At 38.1% G+C, this 16,038-nt stretch overlaps 1 protein-coding gene across 3 annotated transcripts in view; it reads right to left on the bottom strand.

Annotated features, from left to right (window-relative positions):
- LOC107679498 (sorting nexin-3-like) overlaps positions 1 to 16,038 on the bottom strand; it is a 34,882-nt gene that overhangs the window by 17,833 nt on the left and 1,011 nt on the right. For all 3 annotated transcript variants that reach the window (XM_016475062.1, XM_016475061.1, XM_016475060.1), the window contains exons 2-3: positions 993 to 1,088; positions 596 to 720 (exon numbers count right to left, since the gene is read on the bottom strand). In XM_016475062.1, the coding sequence (XP_016330548.1) occupies positions 596 to 720; positions 993 to 1,088 (221 nt within the window). The remainder of the gene's footprint in view (positions 1 to 595; positions 721 to 992; positions 1,089 to 16,038) is intronic.

The following is a 16,038-nucleotide window of genomic DNA, read 5'->3' as shown; positions in this document are numbered from 1 at the left end:
ATTGGCCAGCTATCCAGTGCGTTGTGATTGGCCGAATACCTCAAGCGTGTGACAGAAATGTTACGCTCCTTACCATACTGTGATGCCATGCCCCGGCCGGAGCAACGAGACAAAAACATTCAAACCCATTATAGATGAGGCATTTGTTGCATCCAGTGGGTACATAATTACTCGTGGCTGACTCTTAACTTTTATAAAGAATATCTCTTTGGATTTGAGACTTTAGTCTTTGCAACTTTACAGATCTTCTTTATGCACCAAGAGCTTGTAACACTTCAAAGAGAAAGTAAAAATTGAAATCGCATCACATGACCCTTTTAAACAGTACAGCATGGCGCTAAAGTCATGAGTTTGACTGCCAAGAAATACATGAACTGATAAAATGTACACCTGGAATGTAGTGCAAATTGAGTTTACAAAGATTGGAAAAAATACATGTTAATTGTTAAATTTGGAATTAATTCTGTCCTTATTTGTGAAATTTATAGTGATTTATAGGAATTGTTCTTTCCTGTTGTTTGGTTCAAGGTAAAACCAAAGATGAATGTTTCTGTTGAACAGAAATGCAAGGTGTCTGGAGGAACTTGTGACTCACTTGTTGAGGAACTGTTCTAAACCTTGCCGCCGTTCTTCGATAAAAGAGTCGTCAAATATACCATCATCCCCACGGAATGGGAGCTGCCTGATCAGAGCCTTTCCAGGAAGAGGAGGAACTACCACCTATTTAAAATACAAAAACTTAATTCACGTTACATAGATCTCAGAATGCAATCACTGGTCTCTTACAATCACTTCAAACGTCATTACCTGAACTACAGAATAATTTTCAATCCAATGATTGAAAAAGCATTACTCTTAAATGTTTCTAGTTGAAATGGACCCTTACAACAACACGGAAGGATGATAAAATGCCGCACTCTGAGCATTCATGCCCCATGCTCCATCCAAACCAACACTTTATTTCATTCATCTATCCTTCACCAATACTTCACCTTGCTTTCTCTCTCCAGCTCTCCTCTCAGCCACTCAAAGTCGCTGTATCTCCTCCGGACACGTGACTCCTTCAGCTTGAAGATAGGGAGGTTTGTCTGGGGAGAATGAAAATTAAACATCTGAAACATCATGTCCTTCTTAGATTAAGGCAGACTGTTTCAAAACAGACGCACGTTTTTAAATAAAAGTAGTTTGAAAACCACATTAAGACTGACGGTGTAGCTGAACAGCATCATTATTTCAATAAAACCAAGTTCAGTATTAGAGTAAAGCATTAAATAAATAGGTAGAGTCCACAAAACCGCCCACCGAGACACTAAAACAGGGGCACTGGAGAGGCAGATGTTTACGAAATAAAAGAACAGCCTGATGACAGCATTCAAGGAGAAGCTGAAGAGGCAAAAGGCAGCGTAAGTAACAAACACACAGACGGGAATAAAAGTACAGATCAATACTCCTACACAGGCTGCTTTGCTCGACGCAGACTCCAAACAGATGAATACACAGTGGAAGAGACAGTAAGTTAAACGAATAAATGAATGTGTGCTTTGGGGACAAAGTCTCATGTGGGCTCTAATTGGAATGGAAGAGTTGAAATTTTCATCGATCCTTAGTTACCCCAAGACCCTTCCTTTTTCCATCGCTCATTCTCTCCCTCCATCTCTTCAGCTGCTCCAAGTCAGGCTTTTAGCCTTGAGGGGGTCCCTTCAGAAAGTGGAGATCTCTCCTCACAATGAGAAACACTGATGAAATACCCACCACTTCAGCTTCACCCCACCTCTATTTTTTAAGTCTTTATCCAACTCTGCTTGTTTCCCATCTCTATTAACTTGACTAATTTCTATGTTTTTCTTACGTCTCAGTAAACCATATATTTTAATGCATTAAATTAATATATTAAATTGTTATTGAAGTGAAAATGTCCAACAATAAAGAAGTTAGCAACATAAAATGAGTAGTATTCAGCTGGTCATACGGTCTCAAAATGACCACCCCAACAAAATGACCCAGTCCATGTAGAATTAAATAGTTGACATTAGCCATTGACTTCCATATTTTTTTCCTTACTATTGAAGTCAAAGGCTACCAGCAACTGCATGTTCAGTTAGTTACCCACATTCGTCAAAAAATCTTTTGTGTTCAACAGAAGAAAGAAATTCATACAGGTTTGGAACAACATGATGGTGAGTAAATTATGACAATTTTCATTTTTGGGAGAGCTATCCCTTTAACTTTCTATTCATCAAAGAATCCTGAAAAAAAAGTACCAAAGTGACTTTTGAAGTGTAAATTTATAAATTCATCAAAACTCTGTCATAATCAATTCACCCCCATGAGGTTCCAAATCTCTATGAATAAAAAAAAATTATAAAAATTTTTTTTATTCATAGGAAATTTTATAAAAAGCCATAAGTTTGTATAACTTCCAATCTAATCATTCACATTGAATTTTTTTTTGTAGTAACCACCTCACACCACTGTATTTCTGTGATCTCCAGTACCATCTGTATTTTTGTAACTCTGATCTAGGCATTTCCTCAACCCACGCGGTCATATAAGATGGGGATTAACTCAATAGCTTTGAGAGCAGGGTAACTGCAGTACCGAGGAAGCGTTTAGAAGCAACCTCGCAGAGGTGCTGACTAATACTTTGTGAATGGCTGAACCACTGGATTTACGTTCCACTAAGTAAGGAGGTCAAAAGAAGTTAATCCCTACGTCAATTGATCGCAGTAACAGGTAATTTAATACACACACTCATGACAATAACATCATGGTTTCAGGACTATTATGTGGTGCACAGTCACACCGGATGAAGAGTTAGTTTGTTATTGAACAGAATTAGTTCTTAGGCCAAGGGTGAAAGCCCATTTAACTTGAAAACTTCTTAAAACACACACACACAAACGATAAAGACCTACGAAGGTGTCAACAGGTCAGGTTCTGTTTCTTATTTCACTCTACGTCTTCAGTCATATGTTTACAAAGTGAAGCAGGGGACAAGATTGAATAAATAAATCATATATATAACAGTGGTGACCAAAATTATTAGAACACCAGTATTTTCAGCAGCTAAAAAATGGTTTTAAGTCAGTTATTTCTATCTTTTGCTGTAGTGCAGGGGTAGGCAAACTTGGCCCTTCCAGGCCACTTTCCTTCAGAGTTTAGCTCCAACCCTAATCAAACACACCTGAACCAGCTAATCATTGTCTTCAAGACTACTAGAAGGCTACAGGCAGGTGAGTTTTATCAGGGTTGGATCAAATCTCTGCAGGAAAGTAGCCTGGAAGGGCCAGGTTTGCCCATCACTGCTATAATGTGTCAGTAGGAAATACCGGTTTACATTTCCAAACATTCATTTTGCCATTAATTGTAATAATTAATCTGATCTCATCATCATCCAGTCTGTCTGGAATGACATGAGAAACAGAACAAACTGAGACAGACTAAATCCAGAAGAACTGTGGCAACGTCTCCAAGATGCTTCAAGAAACCTACCTGCAAAGCTACAGTATTGTTAAAAGTTTTAGGCACTTGTGTAAAAATGCTGTAAAATGAGGATGCTGTCAAAAATAATTTCTATTAACTAAATTAAATCAACATTTGGTGTGACCATCCTTAGCGTTTAAAGCAGCTTTTGCCCTCAGTGCACTTGTGCAGAGTTTTTCAGATAGCTTTGCAAACTGATATTTCCTACTGACACACTATAGCAAAACATAGAAATAACTGACTTAAAACCATTTTTTAGCTGGTGAAAATACTAGTGTTCTAGTAATTTGGGTCACCACTGTATATATATATATATATCCAAGCTGGTTAGGCATCTCTTCCCTTATTTGCAAAAAAAAAAGAAAAAGAAAAAGAAAAACTGTCAGCTTTACATCACCTTCTAATATAGAAGCTATTTTGAAGTCATTTAGACCAGAACAGAGGACACCAATGAAAACAGAAAATCAATGGTCAAGAGTAAAAAGCTTATGGATGATGATGATGATGATGATGAGGATCATGGATGATGATTATTACTATTATTATACATTAAACTTTTCAGTGACACTTGGCCAAAGGACAAGCTTGCCAATTCTGCCATCGGCCAAAGTGTGTCATTTCTTTGGCACTATACCAGCAGCACCAGTAATAAAACAGCAAAAATAATAATTGTATCTGAACAGTCTTTCCAAAAAACACTCCCTGTCTGGTAATTCCACCATCAGCTCATACCACTAGTCAAATCAATGTTGCCATGTTGGGCCACTCAAACAAAATGGGGGGGGGGAAAAATCACTTAGAAAGCGGTCTCTGTACATTAAGATTAGGACCAAGTATTTTTTAAATAAATAAAAGTAACTTATGTAACACTTTTACATTGTTACAACATTTCTAGTTTGAAATAATGCTTTTCTTTAGAACTTTTTATTCATCAAAGAATACTGAAAAAATGTATCATGGTTTCCATTAAAATATTAAGCAACACAACAAAACAACACAACAAAAAAACACTGATAATACTGAGAAAGATTTCTTGAACCTAAAAACAGCATATCAGAACGGTTTCTGAAGGATCATGTGACACTGAAGACTGGAATAACGGTTGCTTAAAAAATCAGCTTTGCCATCACAGTAATAAATTACATATTCAGATAGAAAATATATATTTTAAATTGTAATAATTTGACTAATAATTTGATCAATATTTTGACTGCTTTCAAAAAATAAAAAATAAAAATACTGTTCCCAAGACTTGAAGTGCACAATTTAAATTAATGACAAATACCAAATATTTTACATTTTCTGAGGAAAATGTGGTAGCTGGCCATTCAAAAGTCACCACCATGATGAAAGGTCTTGTGGTTATTTGCAAGGGTGTTCTAACTCCTGTCACTATTTCATTGCAAGTCAATGTGATTTGTTTGTCTGTTTTAAGCAAAGTAACATCACACAACAAGCTGCACGACTGAGGTATCAATCATGTACCTAGTGCAAACTCCACAGGAATAGCTCAGGTTTACTACTTTGGCTTAGGGTTTTGTTTAAATCCCTCGCCTTAAGTATGAGCAATAGTAATAATGATGCGTGCAAGCACCACTAATTATACTTCAACAAAAATGCTGTGATGGGAGCAGTGTTGTATCGATGTGTGTGCGCGTATAAAGAGCAAAGGAGTGGTGCGTCACACTGTATACAGCTGCAGATGTAAACTCTGAAGAGTTTGACTGTCCTCCCCTCACTGCTAATGATCTCAATCAAACCTGAGACAAGCAAACAAAACAGCCCAACAAAGGGCCTGATTACCGTGGCAACCAAAGTTAACCACACAGACGGAAGCCCTTACACATCAAACACTCAATGAGCAGATGAAAACAGCCCAATTCATTAAGACAGCAGCCTTGCACTGCGGCTAAGACGGGGCTTTTCAAGAGGTCCATCAATACCTGTGAGCGTACTTGTGAGAGGGGAACGGTATGACATGATTAAACCGGCAGATAATGTGACTCAGTGTCACACGATCAAATGCTTAGAGATTCTCTGATGATCAGCTATGCTCTCTTGGGTGGTTTTTATGTTAATTCCATAAGCTCCGTGGGATATTTAATGATGTCTGTTTTTAATTATCTCTAGATGTCAACTAACAGGAACTGCAACAAACAAAGCCTTCTTGACATGAAGCATGACACTGTGATAACCAAGAGTGATGTGATGTTAATCAGAGTTTTTGACAGTTGCTGCTCTGAGAAAACAACATTTGGTGGGTCGCTTGGTATCTATTTGGTTGCACTCAGGAGCCCTGCCCAGAGTGAAACCTCAATGGTCCAAAATCTAGCGCCACATAGCTGTATTAAATATCATGCAGCATTTTCACATTCAGTGTGAATAGCAAATAGCTTGTGGCTGGATCACAATGATACATTTTACACACATATAATACAAATGGAAATTAAATATTTTAAAAAGATGCATTAAATTGGTCAAAAAAAGACAGTAAAAATGTCTAAAATGTTACAAAAGATTTACTGTAAAAATATGATAGTCATGTCATCATATGTGTTTCCATTACTTCAACTTAATCAAAACAGCTGAACCAATTTCAACTTCATTTTTGAAGTTATAGGAGATTCAACTTGATTTCCAAAGCCATTTTTATAAAATGTAAGTTTAAAATGACGACTTCATTTAAGGCAGCAAGTGTTTTTTTGTGTTTCTATTTCAAATGCTTTTCTTTTTAACTTTCTATTCATCAAATAATCCTGAAAGAAAATCTATCACAGTTTCCAAAAACTATATTAAGCAGCACTGTTTTCAACATTGATAATTAAAAAAAATGTTACTTGTGAAGCTTTAAAGTATCTTGAAGTCTATGACACAACATGGCAAGAAGGCTGTTTAAAATAAAATGATAACAAAATAAACAGGACTAAATTGTCATGAAACATGGCTCGGTTTGGATTTCAAATTGGACCAAAATTAGTTTATAAAAAGTAGCATGTGTGCAAACTGTCCTTTCACTGGTCAGAATTATATCTATTAACCAGAGGATGATGTGTGTTTTGATAAGAAATTACAGTGCCTTGTTGACCCAGAGATTCTATCTTCAAGATTCAACAGGTATATGCTCAATGTTATCAGCACATTCATCTCGAGTGAAACTAGGTTCAAAAACGCCCTAAAAATGTCAAACACAAAAACAAAACGACCCAAAAAGAATGGGACAGAGTGACTGAGCGAGAAAAAGTCGGAGAGAGACAGAGTAATACAGACTGGGTCCATTTTATGCACAACACCCAAAAATAGGCAATTGTGTGAAAGCTGCACTAAAAGCGCTCTTTCTTTTAGTCACTCTTCCGCACTGTTAAAAGCTTCCACATGGCTTATGCCGATATGAGGAGATGGCAGAATCCTGGTCTCTCTCCTCTTTTTCAGATGCATGTGTGTGCTGGGGACAATGGTGTATCCTCATTAGGAGGAGAGAGAGGGCAGTGAAAAAACAGCCGAGAGAGGTCACCTCACCCTGCGTAAGGGCTCTGCATTAGCTTTTAGCGAGTCGGATCAAGTCAAGTTTAAAAGCGAGCATTTCATCTCTCCGCCCTGCTCTCTCTTTTTCAAAATAAAAGTAGCAAAAATGGAAGCACAATGCCATCTCATTGCATCATAGCTCCAAAGAGAAGAGGACAGAGGGACAATGAGAGCACTCACGCCCCACCATCATCCCCCTCCGCGTTTTACACACAAGTCTCTCTCTCTCTCTCTCTCACACACGCACGCAAAACACACCCGCCCAGCACCCTCACTCTGGCAAAAAGCTGCCCCCTGTCTTTGTTCCCATAGCATCAACTCCCACTTTTGATACTGTCATCTCAAGTAGGATATGGTAGCCTTGATACAATATGCTGCCCATTACCATTAAAATAGTTGTCGGGGAGGATGCTGTAGACTTTGGATTACACTTGACTGGGACTGACAACCAGGCAAGCAAGCCATTTTTAGTAATGGCAGAAAGGGAGAGAGAGGGGGCTTTTTGGAAATTGGAAAAGAGAATGAAAGGGGGATGACGAGGAGGAGGAGGAGGTGAACAGGGGAGAAAGGGAGTGAAAGATGGGTAGGGAAAGAGAGCGTTGTATACAAAAACGCAGAAGGGGGGCTGAGGATTCTCCTGTCTGTAAACAACGTTGAATCCCAAATCCTCCGTCTGGTGGTTTTTGTGCAGAGTCAGTGGTCTCATGTCACTCAACTTTTGCACTGTAAACAAGGTGGCCACAAAACAAGAGTTAATGCCATGGTGAGACTGTCACAATATGGATCTGATATTAAATGAACTGAAGTCAACAAACAGAACTTCTATTATTATCATCTGGGAGTCCATGCTTATGTTCTGCTGTCATGTTAATGTGAGTTCAAACTGTCTGTGACAAACCCAATAAAACTGACCTATTCTAAGAACAAGTACATGTGTCACAGTTACAAAGTTGCATAATCCATAAAATGAAAGATTAGAGGTTGTCAATGTTCAGTTGCTTATTGCTTACGTACTTAAGCTGCTTTCCACTTATGATATAAAGCAACTGTTCTCCAACTGAACTGTCTCATGAGCAAAAATATGACCAATTGGAAAATCAGGCAGAAACCAAACTGATTCATAACAGAGAAGCTACAGTACCTTTCCAAATGTTGGGTTGCTCTAATGCTTACCAAAGCTTCATTTATTTGAAAAAAAAGCAATAAAAATAATATTGTGGAATATTATTACAATTTAAAAATAACTGTTTACTCCAGTCTTCAGTTGCACATGATCCTTCAGAAATCATTCTAATATACTGATTTGTTGCTCAAAAACATTTCCTATTATCATCAATGTTAAAAACTTCAGCTGTGCTGCTTAATATTTTTGTGGAAACTGTGCCACATTTTAGGATTCTTTAATGAATAGAAAGTTCAAAAGAACCACTTAAAAAAAAAGAAGAAAACTTTATACATTATAAATGTCTTTACAGTCACGTTTGATTTGTTTGTTTGTGTTTAATGCCAATTGATGAAATGAAAATTTATGGCTGAATTATATCATGTTTTTACTATTTATTTTTGCTAAAAATTGATAGAAATGTCTTTTTCCAGCATTGGGGCTAATTTCATGTTTATTCATTGTAAACAGATCTGTCACGTTTGATAAATTATGCATTAAATTGATCAAACATGACAGTAACAGATGCATACCTGCTTTAAGTTATTGCATTAAACTCTGCTAAAGGGACAATTCTGTGTGTTGCCACTTACTCACCTTAATGTCATTCCAATCCTGTTTGACTTTCTTTAGCAAAACGCAAAAGAACGGATTCTGAAGAATTGTACTGTTTGCACTTTCCAATACACCTACAATGAATGGGAACGGAGGCTTTCAGGCATCAAAGAGGATGCAAAAGCACAATGAAAGTATCATAAACGTGGTGCATGCAACTCTTGTGGTACATTTTTATGTCTTCTGAAGCCATATGATAGCTTGATACCAGCATGGCGCCGCAAATGGCAGCAAATTGTTTTTGTTTGTTTGTTCTGTGTTTTGTCATTCTTCTTCTATAAGTTTTACATCCCTACTGTGTTATTCCTATGTAGGTCTGCACTATGTTTGTACTTTCTTCTACACTGGAAGCTCCTGTCGTCAAGTCAAATTCCTTGTGTGTGTAAACATACTTGGTAATAAAGCTCTTCTGATTCTGATAAGAACAGACTAAATTTAGGTTAGCTTCTGCAACTGGAGAGTCAGTCAGTTCACAAACAAATCATTCAGTTTTGATGACAAAGATTGTACTCACACATCAAGATATGTCCATAAATTGGACACTGCTCACATGAACATGCCATGTTCCTGATTCATTATGTTGAAAATATTCACTTGTTCCATTCTGTCAGTTTGGAATGGCATGAGTGTAAATAAATTCTACCTTTAAGTTACAGGTGAACAAAAGACAACCAAACTTTTAAGAATCCATCCCAAGATGAGACCAGAGGAGCAGGTGATGGGGGATGGGCATGTTTTGTGCCATCCAGTGGGGGGTGGGTTTGGTGGGTTAATACGAGGTCTGCACCCCCATAGTCATTCACACGTTCCACTTTAAAAGAAGGGATTAAGAAGCTTCTCGTTCCCTCTCCAAGACACACACACACACATACACACAAATATGGCTTGGCTTCTTTCTCTCACTTACCATGCCAGGATCATCTATGGGATGTGGGATATGACGATGGAAAGGATAATGGTTGGCCACCGAGCGAAAGAGAGAAAGCGTGCGTGGATGGTGCGGAAGACCGTCAAAGAAAGATGCTGCCCTTGGCATGCAAAAGCATGTAATCAACACAGGCAGTGTTACTATGACAAATACAAACAGAATCTCTTTATCTCCTCTCATTGTTGCGATTGGGCTACGTCAGAAGCAAATCAAAAGTTGACAGCTCCGCTCTTTCTCTCTGTCTTGAGGGCTAGAGCGAGAGAGCGATAGGTGAGAGGGATATGTGGGGTGTTCCCTTATGCAAAGCAGGGTCACCACCGACTCAGAGACACACAATAATACTGATTACACGCATATGCTAATAATTATACGCTAATCAAGTACAGTAGCTTTAGATTTGGGCTAATGGCAGGCGGTGGCTCGCTCTGTAGGTAGGAGAAAGCTAAAAATACTATAGGAAAGCTGGGAAGACAGTGGTATATTAGCAGACACAACAGCACCTGTCACAACTCATCAGTTGTGGAAAATGACTGCTTAGGACAGTAAGGGGTTTTGACAATGTCTTATCTGCGCCTCCGCCTCCTTAGGCGAGCACTTTAAATTTAAAAGTATTGAATTTCAAAGGAGAATTTGGGCTATTTACGGAAGAAAAAGTGAATTAGATGGGAAGAGTTTCAACAATAAAACCTGAGTCTGATGAATATTTCGTCTTTCATCAAAACTTCTGAAGGAAAGGGGACTACATTGTTACAAATGTGTCAAGAAGAATAGAATAGAATAGAACTGCAGACCAAAAAACAACTGTGAAATTTGTTTCCACTACTTTCAAGTAATGTTGCATTGTTAAGCTGCAGGGACGAGTACCTTGCTCAAGTGCACAATAGTCAGTGCAATCTTTTGTTTACCAACCTAAACCACTAAGATGACTTCTAACTAGGCCATGTATGTATTCTTGCTAAAGAGATGTTCACACTGATTTGCAGCAACTGGTGATTTCTGCAATTTGAAAAACGTCGACCATTTGCGATCAGTTCAAAGATGAGCTCAACTTTGTGCAAATAAGCAGTAATGCAATGTGGTGACTACCAATGATTTGCAGCAACTGGTGATTTCTGCAGTTTGAGAAATATCGACCATTTGCAATCAGTTCAAAGATGAGCTCAACTTCGTGCAAATAAGCAGTAATGCAATGTGTTGACTACCAATGGAAGTACAGAGTTGTCCAGCTCCTGGTACAGTTGGATACATCAGTAGAACATGAACGAAAACAACAGTGCGACTGGACAGATATGAGTCCCAGTCAAATACTGCGGACAACTGAGAGCTGCAACAATTTTTTTTTCTTAGTTCTAGAAATCTTCTAAAACTATAGGGAAGAATTACACAATGAATACACAAGGGTCTCGCCCCTATTTTGATAGCTCTGCCCCACACATACGTACGCAACCCAGGCAACGATTAGTTCTGTGAAACAAAGCAAAACCAATGTTACACCGTGTCTACACCGGACGCGAGTGGCACGGCGTGACAAAATACTACAGAAATCATTATAATCAGTGATGCTATCAACACCATAGATATATATACATATCTATGGTCTACACTGGATGTGGCGTGGCAAGGCACGACAAATCCCAGACAGAAAACTGCTGCTGAATTCCATTTATGACGTATTGACACAAATTTCAAATGATTTTCAACGGTCGCTTTGTCGCGTCCAGTGTACTAGACCAGTGGTTCCCAACCCTGGTTCTTGAGGCACCCCAACACTGCACATTTTGCATGTCTCCTTTCTCTGACACTCCAGTTTCAGGTCTTGGAGTCTCTACTAATGAGATGATGACCTGAATCAGGTGTGTTTGATTAAGGAGACATGCAAAACGTGCAGTGTTGGGGCGCCTCCAGGACCAGGGTTGGGAACCACTGTACTAGACAGACTTTAGCTGTTGCAGCGCAGACACGGTGTTACTCACCTATCGAGAAAAAAAGCAACCTCGACGTCCGATTGCAGGCCTTCCTTGAGTTCTCTCCAGCGCTGGAAAGCTGATCCGATATTTAAAAAATATAATCAGAATATCAACTTGCATAATAAGCATTTAGAGAGCACTGAGGGTGGGCATCAAGGGAGCAAGCTAGTAAAACTTTGCACGCGCAAAAGAGAAGGTCTGCACAGATCCAAAAGCTTATTTTAAATGCAAAATTTATTTTAGTGCGCTCAAAATACTTTGTGAGACGAACATTCTCCACAAAACTCAGTTTGCTCACTTGCAAAATGCACTTTTGTGCGCTCAAAATATGATCTTTCGCACGCAGAATTGTGGCAGAGATCTAACCCCATAGGACCGCGACTAGGCATGGGCCAATTACTGGTTTCAAGGTATACCGCGATTTGAAAATTTCACGGTTTCAAAACCACTAATATTTTCTGTTATACCGTTCCTGCGTTTTTCATGTCTCCTCAAAGACTGAAAGTGTAGGAATCCCTCAGGTTGAGTGCAGTGTAGAGAGTAACACGACCCCCCCCCTCCTGTTGGTGCGAGCACGGTCAGTCGCGTGTGTGTAGGATGGCCGAACTTAAGGAGCTGCCCCTGGAACTTACGCGATCAGCAACCAGCCGTTTTTTGTCTTATTGCAACTTGTCTCTGTTCTGGACTTGCACAAACTGCATTGCAATGCAATTATTTTCCAAAATGTCATATATGTGAAAATATGAAGTCTGTAAACGCCCGTTAACACGGGCCAGAGATGCTGAAGATGGACGCACAGAGAAAAATACTGTAGCAGGCAGATAACTCACTGTTCATGATGCACGAAATATTGGAAGAAAATCCTCAGTATTGATTTGGGGGTTTATATGAATATGTTTCTGAGGGGAACTGACTGTCTTCAGAAAAGTTTACGTGGTATTTTCTTTTCATCTAGTCTCGGTATAATTCATATTAAAGCAGTGTTTCAGCGCAGCACTGCTTTGTTTACAGCGGTAACCAAGGAAACGCCGTATGTGGTGTTTCATGAGCGCCTCCTGCTGTCAGAGAGTGAATCTGCATCTCATTCAGAGCTTCTGCTGTTTGCTTCGTTCAGGCATGTAGTATAATTTCACAAAGCTAGTCAGAACGTCATTTAAAAATAACACATTTTAGAGCTGTAACGACAATACCGTGATATTTTTGCTTAAGGTTATCATACCGCCAAAGTCTCATACCAGCCCATGCCTAACCGCGACACAAACAAACTAGTCCAAGCTCAGAACAGCTACTCGTGAACCAAAGTTGATTTCGCAACACTATTACTGCACAGCGCTGCAAGATCCAGTGAGAAATTTTTGAATTCGCTGCAGAATGAATAAAAGGTTGCTGCGAGAATCTGAGAAGCATTCAGATTCTGCACAGAATTCTCTGTTATAAACAGATCAAAGAGCGCTAACATAGAAAACCAGAAGCAGTAACGCTACTTAGTTTGTTTATATGAAGAGATTTATTTTATTTGTGTTACTTATTTGATTTGGGGCTTGTTTTAAAATTTCAATTTAGTTTTGTTATTTATATTTACATTATATTTAAATTTTGTTATTTAGCAAACACTTATCCAAAGTGACTAACAAATGAGGACAATAGAAGCAATCAAAACCAACAAAAGAGCAATAACATGCAAGTGCTATATTAGTATATTATTATAGTGTTATATTTCAATTTCACAAAGAAACGTGCAGCATTTTGTCCAAGCAATAATAAAAGGATTTTACTTTTTCCAATTCATTTATAATTTGTCTTAAATCTCATTTTGTTAAAAAAAATCGTGAATCGAATCGAATTGTGAAATCAAAATCGTGAATCAAAACGAATCGTGACTTGAGTGAATCGTTACATCCCTACTAACTGTAACCATGGTGTTGTGGCAGAAATAGTCGAATGTTATTACATTATTCATTTCAGGGTTTGTACAGGCTTTTGAGAGAGAAATTCAAGCAATTTTCAATGACTACAAGCAATTCACACAACTGTTTCCAGCACTTTAAAGCTCCTAAATGATCCAATTTGAATGTTATTTTCAATGGGACGACCAAAATATACTGTGGTAAACAAACACTTATGTAAAATTTAAAAAATACATCAAATTACCACTGTAGATGGCAGCAGAGGAGCACTTATTGGCTTATTAGTCATTCATTTATACTTTTTCCTTTATTTTTCGAAATTATAAAATCACTATTATAAAATATCAAATCATCAAGATATCAGATTTGGTCAGTTTCGCTCTTTTCGGTTTATGAAGTAAAAAACGTCACAGAGTGCTTTGAAAAACAAACGTTTCTTCAATTTGCGACTAAATCACACATAATCACTGAAGTCGTTGGTCAGTTTCATATTAGACTACAGAATAATAATGGTACATTTAATAAGAATACACTATATATCTTTTCTACATAAAAATTTGATTTTGCACGTTACTGTTAATAAAATACATTTTGTAAGCTTCCCAACTCAAGCTTAGTGCTTTTCTGTCAAATGTGTATAAACAAGAAATGAACATGTAAAATTATTAGTAACTGCACTTATTAATGCAAAACAATAGTAATTTTATCATATCATATATATATTTGTCATATCTCTTTGAAATTAAAAGAATACTGCACATTGTAATCTCTATGAGTTAAGTGATCAAAACATTGGTCAGTAATACAGTTAAAATGGGGAAAATGTGAACGATTGCATTGCAGGCTGATTTAAGGTGTGCCCCTAAATTTTCTGCTTGTGCTCCTAAAAATTTTGAGTCAGGGGCTACACAGTGCTCCTAGAAAAAATAGAAAGCGAATTATATATACACCATTGAAACACTAAATATAACGCTAGAAGTTTGTAAGTAGTTTGCTATAGCATTAATAGCGATCTCATTGATTGACATTATACGCTATCAGAATTTCATCTTAATTAGCCATATTAATATCAGCAACTGCATTAAATTGCATCATTGCTCAGTTTGGGCATCTGAAAAAAAAAAAAAAAGAGGCATTTTTGAGTATGAGCTTCATCTTCTCTTTTATTAGTACATGATCTACTACCATACAAATAAACTCTTCCATTTCAAAATATATACATGTATATATATATTTGGATTATCTTAATATGTCAGGCTTTACAAGGTTAATAAAGTTAACTTTGGTCACATGTATGTAGTATTTGCATTCATTTCATTTCCACTGAGGGGTAAATGAACATTCATCATTTGCAAGTTTAGCTGTCCTTGGATACCTAACCCTAATTACATGTACCATAACTTCCCCGTTTTTACCATGGGAATTTGGGAGGTTTGCATGTTATTTGGCCTGTCAGTCATTTTATCAATTCCATGCATAAGGTCAATTCCATGCATAACAGCGCACAAACATGTATATGCAAAGCAGATGGCAGCCATGTGTGTCTCACCGTTCAAAACGTCCTCTAACATTCAGAATAATTTGGCCAACAAATCATGAGGGCACGCATTTTGTCAGCACAAATATGGGTAAGCTGACTCATGTCTTAGGAATGATGTGTGCAAGTGTGGGAAATTCAATGATGCAATAACCATAATCTACACAGCGAGTTCAGAAGAATTTGATCATAAGATAACTTACTGAAACATGCGTAAAATCAATTCTGCTTAACTTGGGACAAGAGGACAAGAACGAGGAAAATAAATTAAAATTAAAGCATTTTAACTAGCAAACTGAAAGGTCTCATTTGATAAAGAAGATGTGCACAGTACTTTAACGTTAACCAGTTTCATCATTATCATTACAAGCACCATTATCTTGGGCTTACACAAAGGGGTGTGGTCACACAGACTACATGCTTGAGATCTAAATGGAAATTGCTTGAAAGTCTCGTCTCAAAACGTTCTCATCCCAATTGGACACATACCAACTAAACTGTGTTCTTGACTGCACAACATACTTAGTTGATCATTACACAGTCAGGCTTAAAGTGGTCATATGATGCGATTAGAATTTTTCCTTTCTCTTTGGAGTGTTACAAGCTCTTGGTGCAGATCCGTGCTGGTCGCTTAGGAAATACATCAACCTCGCGCTGTGGATCGCCGGATCGGCTTTCACCGTGGATGAAACGGAGTCCAGCCCGGGGTCATCACATGTGGTTGCCGCAAGCCCACCTGCTGTTCCTCACTCTAGCCCGCCGCCGCTCACTCAAGCCTGCCGTGTGTTTTGTTGTGAAAGCGAAACTACTTTGTTTGGTCTTCCAAAAGAGGACACGAGTAGAGATCAGTGGTTAAGTTGTATTTACAACACTGTTCCAGAACAGTTCAACCCAAATATTCATTTGTGTGCAGCACA

The sequence above is a fragment of the Sinocyclocheilus anshuiensis genome, unplaced genomic scaffold, assembly GCF_001515605.1.
Source record: "Sinocyclocheilus anshuiensis isolate Anshui unplaced genomic scaffold, SAMN03320099.WGS_v1.1 scaffold212, whole genome shotgun sequence".
Classification (NCBI taxonomy): Eukaryota; Metazoa; Chordata; class Actinopteri; order Cypriniformes; family Cyprinidae; genus Sinocyclocheilus; species Sinocyclocheilus anshuiensis.
Note: the sequence above shows the minus strand (reverse complement) of the source record. Positions and strands in the feature narration are given on the sequence as shown.